The sequence below is a fragment of the Vespa velutina genome, chromosome 3 (assembly GCF_912470025.1).
Source record: "Vespa velutina chromosome 3, iVesVel2.1, whole genome shotgun sequence".
NCBI lineage: Eukaryota > Metazoa > Arthropoda > Insecta > Hymenoptera > Vespidae > Vespa > Vespa velutina.
This window is the reverse complement of record NC_062190.1, coordinates 11,703,279-11,718,278: the sequence shown is the minus strand read 5'-3', so window position 1 is coordinate 11,718,278 and position 15,000 is coordinate 11,703,279. Positions and strand designations below refer to the sequence as shown.

Here is a 15,000-nt window from a genome sequence, read left to right as displayed (position 1 = left end):
TTTCAAATCTTCCGGAAGATCGTTATCGTCGTCGTCGTCGTCACTCTTAAATGTTCTTTTTGTTCGTGCTAGTTTATAGATACACATATGTATGTATTTGTTTTGTTCCGCGTATTGATATCCGACGCGTAATACATTTATCTCATTGACAAGGTTTTCGGTGAAAGAAAAATATGTGATCTCTCATTAACACATTCGATGCGTCACCAAAAACAGATATATCTACCGTTTCGTTAGATATTTATTTATTTATCAATTTTTTTTCTTTTTTTTTTTTTTTTTTCATTCATGCGGGGTAATGTTAAATGGCGTGTCACATGTACCGTAGTCAATGTAAACGATTTTGCCATTTGGAATCAATCCGCGGTGAATGTGATTACGCATAACCTTCGTTCTCTCTCTCTCTCTCTCTCTCTCTCTCTCTTCCTTTGGTACATATTTTGATGTGTTGGGCGAACACACTAAATAGTAGTAGTTTTCGTTCTTAAAAGTTATGTGGGACATCGGTTGTTATGGATGCGTCATCCGTATCGCCAAAGCCTTCAGCCAAAAATCTCAACGTTGATCGTTTACGATTGTCGCGTTAGAATCTATCTATTTCTCTATCCGTCCATCCATCTCATCTATATCTGTCCGTCGGTCCATCCATCCGTCCATCCTATCATCTACATACCTATTATACTTGGACGTGTTTTTATTTTTTTCCTTAAAAGAAAATATATTCTGCCTTTCCGAGTGAGTAAACGTTTCGTTTCTTTCTCATTAACCACAATCCGTCTTGGTTATTAGTCGGCTCTGTTCTTTGCGATGGACGAATGAAGGAAGGATGCCATTGTAAAATGGGCAATATAACCTGAGTGATGTTCAAAGAGGATATTGCGTGTGGTTATTTGCGAACCGGTTGAATCTCTCTCTCTCTCTCTCTCTCTCTCTCTCTCTCTCTTTCTCTCTTTCTTTTTCTTTCTTTCTCTTGGCAGTGTTTCTTATTTTACTTTACGTTCCTTGTAGTTTCACTTGGCGAGATCTGTAGGTGGTCAAAAAGTACTTTCGTGAAATGCCCGGGAGAAAATGTAATTAGCGATTAAGTGATATTACAACACTCGTCCGTTAGTTAGATTATTGAAATAATATTCTTCGTTGACAAGTGATGAGAGAGAGTAACTGATTCTAGAAAGAAAGAAAGAAATAGATAGATAGATAGATAGAGGGAGGGAGGGAGAGAGAGAGAGAAGACTTTTGTTGTCGCCGAGAGCGAGTTGTTTCCAATGAGTCGATCGAATGTGAATCGATCGTTGATCGTTTACTCACCGTTCAGGTCGCCGGCCTTTAAACATTAATTTTAAATGCAAATTAGTGAATGTGCGCGTGTGTGCGCGCGCGTGCAAACGATAGATAAAGAAGAAAAAGAAAGAGGATCGATATAGTACCGTAAGAAGTTCGCATAAAAAGTCCGACAGCATCCTTGATGAAGTTTAAAGACGATGAAACTAGTCCCGCGATCGATGGTGACCTCCCAAGTGACGTCACCTAGTCAAATTTTCTCACGCAAATACGACGTAATTCCAATGATTAACGAGCGTAATTACGTCGATAATAAGAATAATGATTCGAAATGTTCAGCGTATACGTCGTTTTAAAATTTAAATACACCGTGTAATTTGCTGTATCGATGGTTTCTTTTTAAAGAGACCAATCGAGACTACGCCATTTTTAAATCCCTCTATGTAGGCGTGTTATTTATAATATCAACTCGTTTGGAAAGTTTGATAATTCCTCTAGATAATTTAAATGTCATTTATGTAATTTGATTATTATAACTTAGCTATCTTTACGATATAAGACATAGCGCGGCGGTCTTAGTTATCCACGAAAAAAGAGAGAGAAAGGGAGAGAGAGCGTGGAAAAACAAAAATCTGACGTAACCATCACTTTAACGAGGCTACGTGCAGATATATATCCGTTGTTTACGCGGAAAACATTGCTCACTGTTGTCATCGTCGACGTCGACGTCGACGTCGTCGTCATGGACGCGTTAGAATGATGTTCTCTTCTCCCTTTCCCTTTTCATCTTCTACTCTCGCTTGTTATCATGTGACGGTTTTGAAAAAAAGAAGAAGCAAAAAAAGAAAAAGAAGATATTATCTGGAGGTTGTTCTGAATTTGAATGAATTTGATTTAAAACAATCCACGATCTCTTTTATTTTTCATCAAAATTTGTAAATGGACCAGGATGATATAATATTCGGATCACTGTCCGAGTTGGATTAGTTCGAAGGTAGAAGGAAAAAAAATAAACAAGATAATAAAAGAATGGTCGGATTGCGTAATGCGAGATAAGAGAAAGGGAGAGAAGGAGGAGAAGGAGAAGGAGGCTCTCCATTTGTGAATATACCACGTTAACACTCCGGTATATTCTCTCTCTCTCTCTCTCTCTCTCTCTCTCTCTCTCTCTCTCTCTCTCTCTGTTTTTCTCATTCTTTCCATGTCCGTCGTCCTCGTGTAAACACGGCCAGTAATATCGTGCTTTCGACATAGAAAAGAAGGAGAAGAGAAACCTATATCGATGAAAGAGAAACGAAGGAGATGGGGGCGCAGCGGCCGATATACATACATGTGTATAGAACGGGAATAAACTCGATTTAATCCGAATTGCCGGCAATTTGATCGATCGATCGATCGATCGATCGTTTTTTCTTTCCATTCGAAGAACGCGGAGTAAGTAAACTCAGCACGACGTGTAGTAATTACCAACGTCCATTGGAATATCTATTTACCATTATTGTTATTACAGTTACTACTGCCGTGGTCGTCCTCCTCGTAATTTATCGGAGACTATTCGAGTAAAATCTGTCTGTTTTATTGCCTCTTACTTGACGTACACGGTCGTTATTTTAAAATTACTTACTCCGTTCAAAGTGATGGTTTTATGAAGATTTTTCCTAGTATTCGCCGATTCCGCGGCGTGACAGATGTATAATAAAACTTAAACAGCGCGTGACGCTTAAACTTCTTCGAGGCTTGTCCGTCTATCCGTTTTCTCTGTTCCTTGCACCTATTTTATTTTAAGAACGAACGCGGCTTGCTGTTGTCGTTCTCGTTAACGACAGTCTCCCCGGCACTTCCCTTTCATCTTTCAAGTACGTACGCTTCGCAATATCAATCCTCTTAAACATTTCGACGAGAGAAAATCCAGCCTTCTCTTCGTTGTTCTAACTGATGTATTTTTGCAGCTCCCTTCGTGTCGTACCTTTCCTTCCTCGAGTTTCGTACGAGTATCGAATCATTTCGATTCTTAACACGCTTGATCGATTAACAATGAAAGCTGACAAATATTTTCCTGTGATTTAATGAGATTCAACCTTTTTTTTTTTTTTTGGTCGTTTTAACTATAAAAGAGACTCCATTCGCGCTCATAAAGAAAAGAAAAAGATAAGAAGAAAGAAAGAACGATAAAAGGTAGCTCGTGAAACGGCAGGACGTCACATACGCCTTGCGGATGTTTGGGACCTTAAAGGGTCGTGCGTGGGCGAGGAAGATCAGCATGAAGGCTTGTGGATTCGAAAACAGCAATAGTGTTTTCCTAGAAATATTTTCTTACAGTTTTGCACACGTTCGTATCTTTGCGAAAAAAAGAGATATTCGAAAATAAAATCCGTTTTTTTTTTTTTTTTTTTTTTTTTTTTTTTTTTTTTTTTTTTTTTTTTTTTTTTGAACAACTTCAAAATATGTTAAATATCGTTACGATTTAATGCGTGATATCTTCGTAAAATATTACGTCTACGTATCAACAGGGTCGTATAAAAAGTATACGAGTATCTTTTACGAAAAAGGGAAAGAAAAAAAAAATGATAGTGTCGAAGATAAGGATAAAGCCGAGTGTGTTAGTCAAGAAGCGTATTTTCGTGCGTTAGAAAGAGACCTCAAAAAAAGGGAAATGTTTTTCCTTGGCTATTTGACAAGAAAATTGTCACGCTATGAGTTACGACGACGATGACGACGACACGTTTTACTTTGAAAATAAGACGTCTTTAATAAACCATTAGAGACAAATAAACCCAATTATATATTCTCGAATAATTTGAATGAAATTTCAAATGAAAAATTGATGGGCTCGTTTCTTATTTCCGTTTCTTCCTTTCTCATTAAATAATCAGATAAGAAAGAGATAGATGAATAAATAGACAGATAAATACAAAATGTACGATAGAGACCAAGTTAGAAACTTCGTATCTTTGATGTATAATACAATTTCGTTTTATAAATAAAACGAAAAGGGACAACGAACTCGATTAAAATTATCGCTCGAATCGATCTGTCTTCATCGCAAGGATCGACTACTATTCGGCATTGGATATTCGATACACGAACGGAGACATGACGATCACATTCCTCCTCGCATCGTCTTTCACATATAGTCGTTACATTTAAAAGGAAGGGGAGCGAAGGGCAGGAAAAAGAAAAAAAAGAAAAATAAGAAGCGAACTCGACACAAGTTAGCAACGAACAGTTGCGTCTGGATTGCTAATAACGCGGAACGTTTAATTATCTGCAAGGTGCCGTTGAGCAATCGTGCTGCGCCAACATTGTTACACGCAAATGTCTTTTTTCTTCTTCTTTTTTCCTCTCTCCCCCCTTTTTTGTTCTGTTTTCTTTTTTCTCTCTCTTTTTTCTTATTACTAGAATAAAAATATGTTCAAGCAGAGTCAGTGCCATTCTAAAATATTCGTTTGGTGATCGCGTAAGCTAGGAAGCGTGTCACGAGATAAGTATATAGGTGTATGACTACGTAAAATCGACATTTACAATACGATAAAACTGCGAAATGAATTAATAAACTATATGTTTACGTTTAATTACATATGTGGATGATACATACGTCCATGCAAATGTAAGAGAAAGAGAGAGAGAGAATCTCTTTTTTAAATTATCTACATCTAATATTCGCGAATTTTCATGAAAATCGAAACCGGAAGCGACGACGCGTTTAATGCGAAAAAAAACCTTTCTACGTGTCATCGTCATTGACCTCGTGCTATTGACGGAGCGAGTAACGTTACGTGTGTAAGTCCATATACATATGCCACGTCAACCGATTGAATACGTTAATTCGCAAACTTGATCAAATTCAAATGTGATCGTACGCGATATTTTTGCTTATATTTCTCTTTGAATATACAATATGTAATTTGTACTATTATATACGTAAACGCACGTTTACACAATACGCGATTATTTGCCCATATCAATGCGGTACCAATCTCATTTATCGCCCTATAAATTTTACAATTTTCATTTTGTTTTATAATTTAAACTCAATTATGCTCGTTGCTATCATTAAACTCTTCATGTCGGCGCAGATGAAAAAGATTTCTGTTCGTTCGATTCGTTTTTCAAATAAAATAAGGAAATCAAACGAAAAAGCAAACATTTCGGTTGAATTCGTATCGCAGTATGAAACGTCACATCCGCTTTAAAAGCGTTCAATCGTTCGTGTATCGAGCGCATGCGAATCTCGCCTTGTAATATTCCCTTTTTTCTTTTTTCTTTTTTCTTTTTTTAATCGACGTTTCGCCCCATCTCTCTCTCTCTCTCTCTCTCTCTCCCTCTCTCTCCCTCTCTCTCTCTCTCTCTTTCTCTCTCGCTCGCTCGCTTTTTGTACAGAATATAAGGATCTTTTCCTCTTAAAAAAAAGAAAGAAAAAAGAAATTTCGAGATTGAAGAAAATTGCTCGCGATATCAGGGATTATCCAATCTATATAAATATTCGATTTAATTCTCGGTCTACTCCCATATCAAATTCGCGTATCTTTATGTGCGTTAGCGTAAAACGTAAAGAGACTTCGATTACTCGAAAGTCTTTTGAATAAATTTGCCGAAAGCTGCTATTGTTGCTCTCGTCGCATCGACTTTATCGCTGGATTACTCACGGCTAAATCGTTAATTCGTACTTTCCGATATAAAGAGCAAAATAGAGGGAATGGAAAGTCCATCGAAAAGAGCTCTTTCTATTTGGCTGCTCTTATGCATACATAATACGGAGTGTTACGTTGTTTCAGAACTAATGAATGCATTTCGACGAGTAACGTTGAGTTTGAGAAAATTTCATTTATAGCGAATGAAATTTACGATTCATATTAATTAATATATTAATGATCGCAGAGAGAAAGAGAGAGAGAGAGAATCAATTCGAATCTTTAATGAGCCCGTACCTTCGATTGATGTAGTACAATATAATATGTGAGATTTTGCTTGTGGGCATGAACCTAAATCCATTATTTATCCGTCCGTTATCATTATCTATCGTCCGAGAAATAATGAATAGGTTCTTCTTCGTTTTTTTTTCGCTTGTGCCTACGCGTTTAAGTTAAATAACGTTTAAGTTCACGATGATTTCACTTTCGGATAAAGGAAGCAACGTGCGTGCTTCCCCTGTGGACTTTTACCCTCCAGCGAGATAACTGCTTCTCGTAAAGGATCGCGTTATAGAATTCGAACTTGCGTTTTGATACCCATCTATTTCGAGTCCATTAATCATATACCGTAGATAATAGTAAATATGCCGATATCGTCAGTTTTTTTCTTTTAAATTTAGAAAGCGATGGCGGCATTGTATTCGTTTCCATCGATCGGCAAAGGTCTAATAAAATCGATTTTTCACATTTCCACGATTTACTTTTGAACGTAAATTATCGAGACTTTGACAAATCGATCAATTTGCATCGTAATTTTGGTCCATATCATAATTATCGGAGATAATCTAAAAAAAAATCAGGATAAAGTCATTAAACACGAGCCGATCTAATCAATTCACGTGTAAGACGCGTGTATCAGACCAGACTCAAGGCCTCTTCTGTTCAATCCAACTTATCTTATGTCAATGGATTTATATTTGTTACTTTCTATAATCTTATAATCCTTCAAACTCGTTTACGATCGATCGAAAAAAAAAGCAATAGCTCGAGAGTAATCGTGTATAACGATTATTAAAAATAACATTTGCAGATTTCCATTAGTCAGTTTATACCTATCCAGACACTGTTAGGATTTAACTGTCTTATACTTTCCACGTCTTGCTTAGCTTCGTATTACAAGGGACGCATATATACGTCATCATTTTCTACGATGTTAAGAGTTACGAGGGACTCTTAGGAGGATCGCTATCGTAAATTCAATCCACTTATCTTGGCTAAAAACATTAATTTCTTGAGTCACTTTTGTCACATTTTCTCAACAATAATATTTATTATCGTTGTTGTCATTATTATTATTATTATTATTATTATTATTATTATTATTATTATTATTATTATTATTATTATTATTATTATTATTATTATTATTATTATTATTATTATTATTATTATTATTATTATTATTATTATTATTATTATTATTATTATTATTATTATTATTATTATTATTATTATTATTATTATTATTATTATTATTATTATTATTATTATTATTATTATTATTAATTATTAGTTTACACGATGAACTTGATACTTGATACTTTGCAACTTGTATGTCCTCTTGCGCTGCGCTTAAAAAAAATAATTAAATTTCTAATTGCATTTGAATAATTCCATATATTTTTTTCTTTGTCGAAATTGACGAAAAATTTTATACACAGGCACATACGAAATACATTCTCTACCGTCCGGTTTTCATTCACATTCAACTTTCACCAAAGCTCATTTCAAGAGCAGTTAACGATAGGAGCAATTATACCAGAAAATGATATATAACAAATTATGTCATAACGCTCATGAAATATTGATATATGGATATTAAGCTAGTATATATTAGGTTGTTCTGACTACCAGAAATAACCATTGAATATTAAATTCAAGAAATTATTTACAGGTTTTCAAGTGTGAAAATTTGTTCTTTTGCGAACGATAAAATTTAATATTTAAGATGAAAGGAAGTACATCAGTTTTCTTATTTTTCTTTTTTTCCTCTTTTCAGACGAATAAATCGTTAGGCAGCTATAATGGGGTCGAAGAAGTACTTCATCTTCAACAAGAAGCTTCTCTAAGTGCGCTCAAATACGATTAGAAATTGTGGAATATCGAAGAAATTGTTTCAGTGTTCGGAAAGGCGCCAAGAAGAGGGAGAGAGAGAGAGAGGGAGAGAGAGAGAGGGAGGGAGGGAAAGAAAGAGATACTCTAAATTCATAAAGGATTTTGAATGTTGCTGACGAGATCTCTGCGATCCTATTGGAATAGAGTTGCACCGGTAGAAGTCGATAGGCACCTTCCAGCGAGAGAACGATTAGTTGTTCGCGACGATAGAAGGAGAAAGAGAAAGAGAAGGAGAAGGAAGAGGAGGACGTTCGAGAGGAAGAGGAAGAAGGAGAGCAAAGCAAAGTTGAAAGCATATGTGTCTGTGTAATATGTATGTGTAGAGAAAGAGAGAGAGGGGTGGGGGAGAAGCAAGAAACGGTGTTAGCGAGAGATAGAGAGAATCGTGGAGCTAGCAGAAGCAAAAGAACCATCACCAGCAACGGCAGCAGCAGCAGCAGCAGCAGCAGCAGCAGCAGCAGCAGCAGCAGCAGTAGTAGTAGTAGCCTGGTGTCCATGAGACAAGAAGATGACAAGGATGAAGCTAGTGCTCGTGCTACTCTGTGTCCTGGCGCCTCTGGCAATCTGCCAACAACAAAAGAGATGGTCGATGGCTTGGAGCAAGCATCGGGACAAAACAGCCAAGGGCAAGTACGAGCCAGATTACGTCGCAAACAGGAGGACAAGTAGAATCGATGAATTCTTTGAGGATGAACACAAGTTCACTGTTTATAGGAACAACAGGGCCATCGATTCTAACAGGTATTTTCTGTTTATAGGTCAAAATGCTATTTTGAAACTTTTTTCTTTTTCTCTCCGATCAAATGTCAATTGAAGAATGTCAATCAATTTCAGGCCGGTAGACACCACCGGTTCGAGCAAAAGCTATCAATATTCCTCGCACTCATCGAAATCACGGGGAAAATCTAGCGAGGAGATGCGTGAGAACAGTCGAAGAACTAAAAACGTAACGATAGGCGATGGTATATGTCAGAGCATTGACATTAGAAACAATGTTTACAACTTTGATATACTTGAAAATTGTCACGTGATCGAGGGCTTCCTACAGATCGTTCTGATCGAGAACAATACCGAGGCCGACTTTCAAAATCGTACATTTCCGAAGCTACGAGAGATCACCGGTTATCTCCTACTCTATCGCGTTTACGGATTGAAGAGCCTGAACAATCTCTTCCCGAATCTCGAGACCATCAGAGGGAATATACTGCTTACAGATTATGCATTTATGGTATACGAAATGCAGAACCTGCAGGAGGTGAGATTGCAGAATTTTTTTCAGAATTACAGTGTAACCGTTAAATTTAACTGGTTATGATTGATAACGTTCACGGATAGTTTACCGCGAGGTTGCATTAAACTCTAACTTGCTCTTAAAATGTCTCGTCGTGGTACGATGAGTCAGTGAGTAGTAATCGTCCTTGTCGTACGAGATCAATCGCGATCGTTCGTCATTCCCACGCCAAAGAAAAGTTGATTACGCCGGTTCGAAGGTTTGCTCCAATTTGTTCAAGAGTATCGGTTAATCGACGGGGTCAAGTGACAAGTTTAATCGGTTAATTGAATTAATTGGGCATTACGGGCCCGCCCCCCCCCCCTCCCCGCCGCCTCGACCGGCTGAAGATAGCCTTTTCTAATGTTTCCCTTCACTCTAATACTCCTTCACAGATCGGCTTAAGAAAACTGACGAAAATCTCGAGGGGTGGGGTAAGGATCGAGAAAAATCCAGCCTTGTGTTACACCAATACATTAAATTGGGACGCTATCGTTACGGCCGGGGACAATTTTATCAAGGATAATAGCAATGAAAGTTCGTGTCCAAGTTGCTCGCAATGTCCCGACGGTTATTGTTGGACGGCCCAACATTGTCAAGTAACGAATAAAACGAAGTGTCACCATCAGTGCCTTGGAGAATGTTACGGTATAACGGAGAGCGATTGCTACGTCTGTAAACATTATCGGCACGAAGGGAAATGCGTCGAGAATTGTCCGGATCATTTGTAAGTCACATTCTAATGAGGTTACCTCGTTAGAGAATATACCTCGGATAGAACGTACAAAACACGTTCCATCCGCGCGTTCTTTCGTTATCGAGTAAATTCGACACGTCATTCTCTCGCGTTTTTTTTTTTTTTTTTTTACAGATACGCCTATATATCAAGGCGATGTATAACGAAGGCCGAATGTCTGAAAATTAATCACTTACGGAAAATATCGAAAATCGAGGACGAACAAAAATGGCGACCCTTTAATGGTTCCTGCCTAACGCAATGTCCCGAGGGATACGAGGATCACATCGACGAGAACAAGGTATGGATTTTCGATATGACAATTCATCTTCCAAATCCCTCTTATAAATCCCGTTGATAATAATTATATGATGTTCTTCCTCTCCTAGATGATAACCTGTCGAGTTTGCAAGGATAGATGTCGTAAGATAGGAAAGAGTGCCATCATAAGGCACATCTCGGACGCTCAAGTGTTTCGAGGGACGACGGTGGTAAACGGGGCTTTGGAATTCCAAATAAGAAACGGTAATCCGAACATCATGCAAGAATTAACCGAAGCTTTTGGCCTGATCGAGGAGATTACCGAATATCTCAAGGTGACTCACTCCTTTCCAATCACGTCGTTGGGCTTCTTCAAAAAACTCAAGGTCATCAAGGGCGAAAAATTGGACATAAACAATGCGAGCTTAATCGTATTGGATAATCCAAATCTTTCGAATCTCTTTCCGCCGTCGCAGAAGATCGATATACAAAACGGCAGATTGTTCTTTCATTACAATCCAAAACTTTGTATATCAAAGATCGAACAGCTTGGCCAAATGGTAGGTATAACGGACCTTAGCAATCTCGAGGTACAACCGGAATCAAATGGGGAAAAGGTAGCATGCAATGTCGTCAACATAAATATCACGGTCAAAGAAAAAGGCTCGAGTTACGTGAATCTGATTTGGGACAGTTACAAGCCACCTAAAGAACAGCAATTATTGAGCTATCTGTTGAGTTACATAGAGACCGAGAATGAGAACATCACTTACGAAGCTAACGCCTGCGGTAATAATACTTGGCAGATCGTTGACGTTGACATACCCAATGGGAATTCGTTGCTCCTGAAAACTGTATCGAAACACATTTCGGGTCTTAAGCCGTACACGAAATATGCCGTTTACGTGAAAACCTTTACAACGAGGAACGAAAGTTTTTCGAATTCCTTCATTAATCCCGTTGGCCAATCGGAGATAATATTTTTCAGAACGAAAAGTGACATACCTTCTATGCCCACCGACGTTGTTTCTACTTCGATAAGCGACACCGAGATTATGGTCAAATGGAATCCACCGGAGCAACCAAATGGTCCCATTGGTTATTACATGATATCCGGTTTGTTAAGACCGGAGGACGCGAAATTTCTTTCCACTAGAGATTACTGTAAATACGGTCTTATCGATGAATCCGAAGTCGAAGAAATACAGGAAGTTACTGCTAAAGTACCGATCGTTGGCCCGTCCTCTTGCTGTTCGAAGGACGAGTCGATTAAACCACCAACGTCGAAAAAGTTCGAGATACTTTGCGATCAAAATCTCAGGATAAGTCACGTTTCCACCGGTTGGAAAGATTATTGCGTTTTCAACAGGTACAACTCAATGAACGAATCCGAATATGGATTGAAAAACGAGCCGTTGGGTATCGACGAGGAAACGTTCGTCTATAACGTCAGCGCCAAGGAAAATTCATTTCATTTGAAGAATCTACGACACTTCTCCTTGTATACCATTTCCGTTGCTGCTTGCGGAGTCAAACTTCGGGACGATTTACAGATGTGCTCGTCCATTCAATATACCAACGCGCGAACGAAGAGACGCGAAAAGGCCGACGACGTTGGGAACGTCATAACACACATAACCAACAATTCGATCGTCGAGATTTCTTGGGATACCGTTAGAAATCCCAATGCACTCACTCTGAGCTATACGATCGAGTATACGAATCTAGATGTTAAAGATGCGAAGAAAAGTACGGAGTGTATACCGTACGTAGGACGTGGCGACGAACGTAAGACTCACGAGATTAAAAACTTAAGCCCAGGTCATTACAGTCTCCGGGTACGTTCGACCTCGTTAGCTGGCGATGGTAATTTCTCCGAGACGATTTATTTTTCCGTTGGACTCCTTAATGATAATCCAGTAGTATTAATATCATTGCTGATCTTTGGCTTCTTCATCGTTTTCACCATAATTGGATATATTTATCTTAGAAATCGTCAAAAGAAGAAGAAGCAAGAGAGATTGATAGCAAGCGTAAATCCTGATTACATTGAGACAAAGTATATTATCGACAGTTGGGAGGTACCTAGAGAAAGCGTTGAGATATTGGAAGAGCTTGGCCTTGGTAATTTTGGAATGGTGTGTCGTGGCCGTTTGGACAATACCATCGACGTAGCGATAAAGACGATCTCTGAGACGGCCAGCGAGCGCGAAAAGAACGAGTTCTTGAATGAGGCCTCGGTTATGAAAAATTTCTCAACCTTTCACGTAATTAAATTGTTAGGAGTCGTTAGCATTGGGAATCCACCGTTCGTCGTAATGGAACTAATGGAGAATGGAGATTTGAAGACATATTTGCGACGTATACGGGACACACATTTCGTACCGAACGCATCGAGAATAATAAGAATGGCGGCTGAGATAGCTGATGGGATGGCTTATTTGGAATCGAAGAAATTCGTTCATCGTGATCTGGCCGCCAGAAATTGCATGGTCTCAAAGGATTTGGTTTGCAAGATTGGAGATTTTGGCATGGCCAGAGATATATACGAGACCGATTATTATAAAATTGGTAAGAAGGGACTTTTGCCGATAAGATGGATGGCACCGGAGAATCTTTCGGACGGTGTTTTCACGTCAGACTCGGACGTTTGGTCGTTCGGTGTAGTACTCTATGAGATATTAACGCTCGCTGAAATACCATATCAAGGCTTTTCCAACGAGGAGGTATTGAATTACGTTTTGCACAAAGGTTCCCTCGGTATACCAAGAAACTGTCCGGAAAATATTCAAAAGATCATGGAGAAGTGTTTCAAGTGGCGGCCGAACGATCGTCCAACCTTCATGGAGATCGTCGCTGAATTGGAACCTTTTCTGGGTCAGGACTTTTGTGAGAAATCCTTTTATCACTCCGAGGAGGGTGTCGAGATACGTAATCTAGGAATTAAGAAGGTCTATCATCACGCTGCACCGATACGTTTTCATTGGGGCAACGAGACCGCTCGGTGGGTTCGAGAATTCGAGGATAACGTGACGCTTCTTGATCAGACGAAGGCCGGCACCAGTCGAGGACGTATATTCAAGAATGGCTTTCAACAGTTCGGTAACGTTACCAATATGGAGGAAGTTCCTCTCGATCGATGAAATTTTTCTCGCGTTAAACTCGCGTCTTCTTTATCGAAAGTAAAATGGAAGTCGTCGTGTTGTCGTTTGGTCTCGCGCGTAGTATCAATAATGGGAAAAAAACGCAAATAATAACGTACAAACATACACTCAGGGCAATATGAGAGATGGGAGGACTAAGAGGAAAATAAAAGAAAAAAAGAAAAGAAAAGAAAAAAAAAGAAAAAGAAAAGAAAAAAAAAAGAGAGAAAAAAATGCGTTATATACCGAAAAGACACAGGTAAGTACGATCGTTTAAGTCGGATTATTTCCGTTCTCTTCCTCGGCGGGACCAGACGCGATCCTCTTCTAATTTCGTTGCGAAACGACGAAAGACTTAATAGGACAATTAATTTAATACTTATTACCTTAGTTATAAAGCATATCGTCTATTCATCTATCTATATGGAAGTCACGGTTCATGGATCCCTTATTTAAAAGGTAATTTAGGATCGATTCATCTTTATCCGCGTTTCACTTTCCTCTAGCGCTACCAAAAGCTCGAAGCCTTTCGATATCGTTCATTCCTAGGAAGCAAAGAGAGAGCTTATAATTAGCTTAGCGTTTTTCTAGAACTTGAAGAAAGAATATTTTATTCGATATATCATCAAGTTTTACCACAGAGTTCCTTCTCGCATATATACCGTTCTACATGAGATGCATTAATTCGTAGTTTTTAAATTCTATATATATATATATATATATATTACATTAAAGTACATATATAGTCGCACTAACGATTCAATTAAATGCACTAAGCGACCGGATACGAATCGTAGATCGTTTTGTCTGAAGTAGAAAAAGACGATTTTCCATATACATACATACATACATATACATGTATATGTATGTATATATACGTATATATATATATGTATATATGTATATGTATATTTATATTAATACATATATATACATATATATATATATATATATATATATATATATATATATATATATATAATCATTGCAATAAGTATGTCCGTGATCCTTGCAATAATCATGTAGATATCATAGAACCGAATAATAGCCGAATAATAATGAGAAATTTAGAGACTTGAAAATGCAATCGGAGAATTGCGAACATGAAACAAAATTTGTTATTGTTCGTTAAATTTCATCGTATTTTACGATAATCAAATTCATAGTCTCTAATATTAAGTATACGTATTGACGAATTTAGAAAACTCGAATGGACGAGCAAAGTAGATGATTTAATCAAAAATTGTTGCACGAATAGTATTCCATGTTGAACTTCTACGTATTTTTTTACATCTCTGCATCAAAAACTCACAGCAATAAATGATTAAAAAGAAGAGAGAGAGAGAGAGGGAGAAGAGAAAAAAGAGTGAGTGTTGGTTACGTGTGTATAAGTTTGTATGAAAGAGAAAAAGGGAGAGAAAATTGAACAAACGAAAGTAATAGCTTACAATTCTGCACGAATCAATCAAATAGAAATATCATCAAGCAATACCAGAGCAATTT

General features: G+C 37.9%; 1 protein-coding gene across 2 annotated transcripts in view; it reads left to right on the top strand.

Moving 5' to 3' along the window:
* Positions 1 to 15,000, top strand: part of LOC124947552 (insulin receptor-like) — a 20,151-nt gene that overhangs the window by 4,114 nt on the left and 1,037 nt on the right. For both annotated transcript variants that reach the window (XM_047489862.1, XM_047489863.1), the window contains exons 2-6: positions 7,972 to 8,828; positions 8,922 to 9,342; positions 9,753 to 10,084; positions 10,229 to 10,394; positions 10,483 to 15,000. The exon at positions 10,483 to 15,000 is cut by the window's right edge and continues 1,037 nt beyond it. In XM_047489862.1, coding sequence (XP_047345818.1) covers positions 8,596 to 8,828; positions 8,922 to 9,342; positions 9,753 to 10,084; positions 10,229 to 10,394; positions 10,483 to 13,497 — 4,167 coding nt within the window. In that variant the 5' untranslated portion in view covers positions 7,972 to 8,595 and the 3' untranslated portion in view covers positions 13,498 to 15,000. The remainder of the gene's footprint in view (positions 1 to 7,971; positions 8,829 to 8,921; positions 9,343 to 9,752; positions 10,085 to 10,228; positions 10,395 to 10,482) is intronic.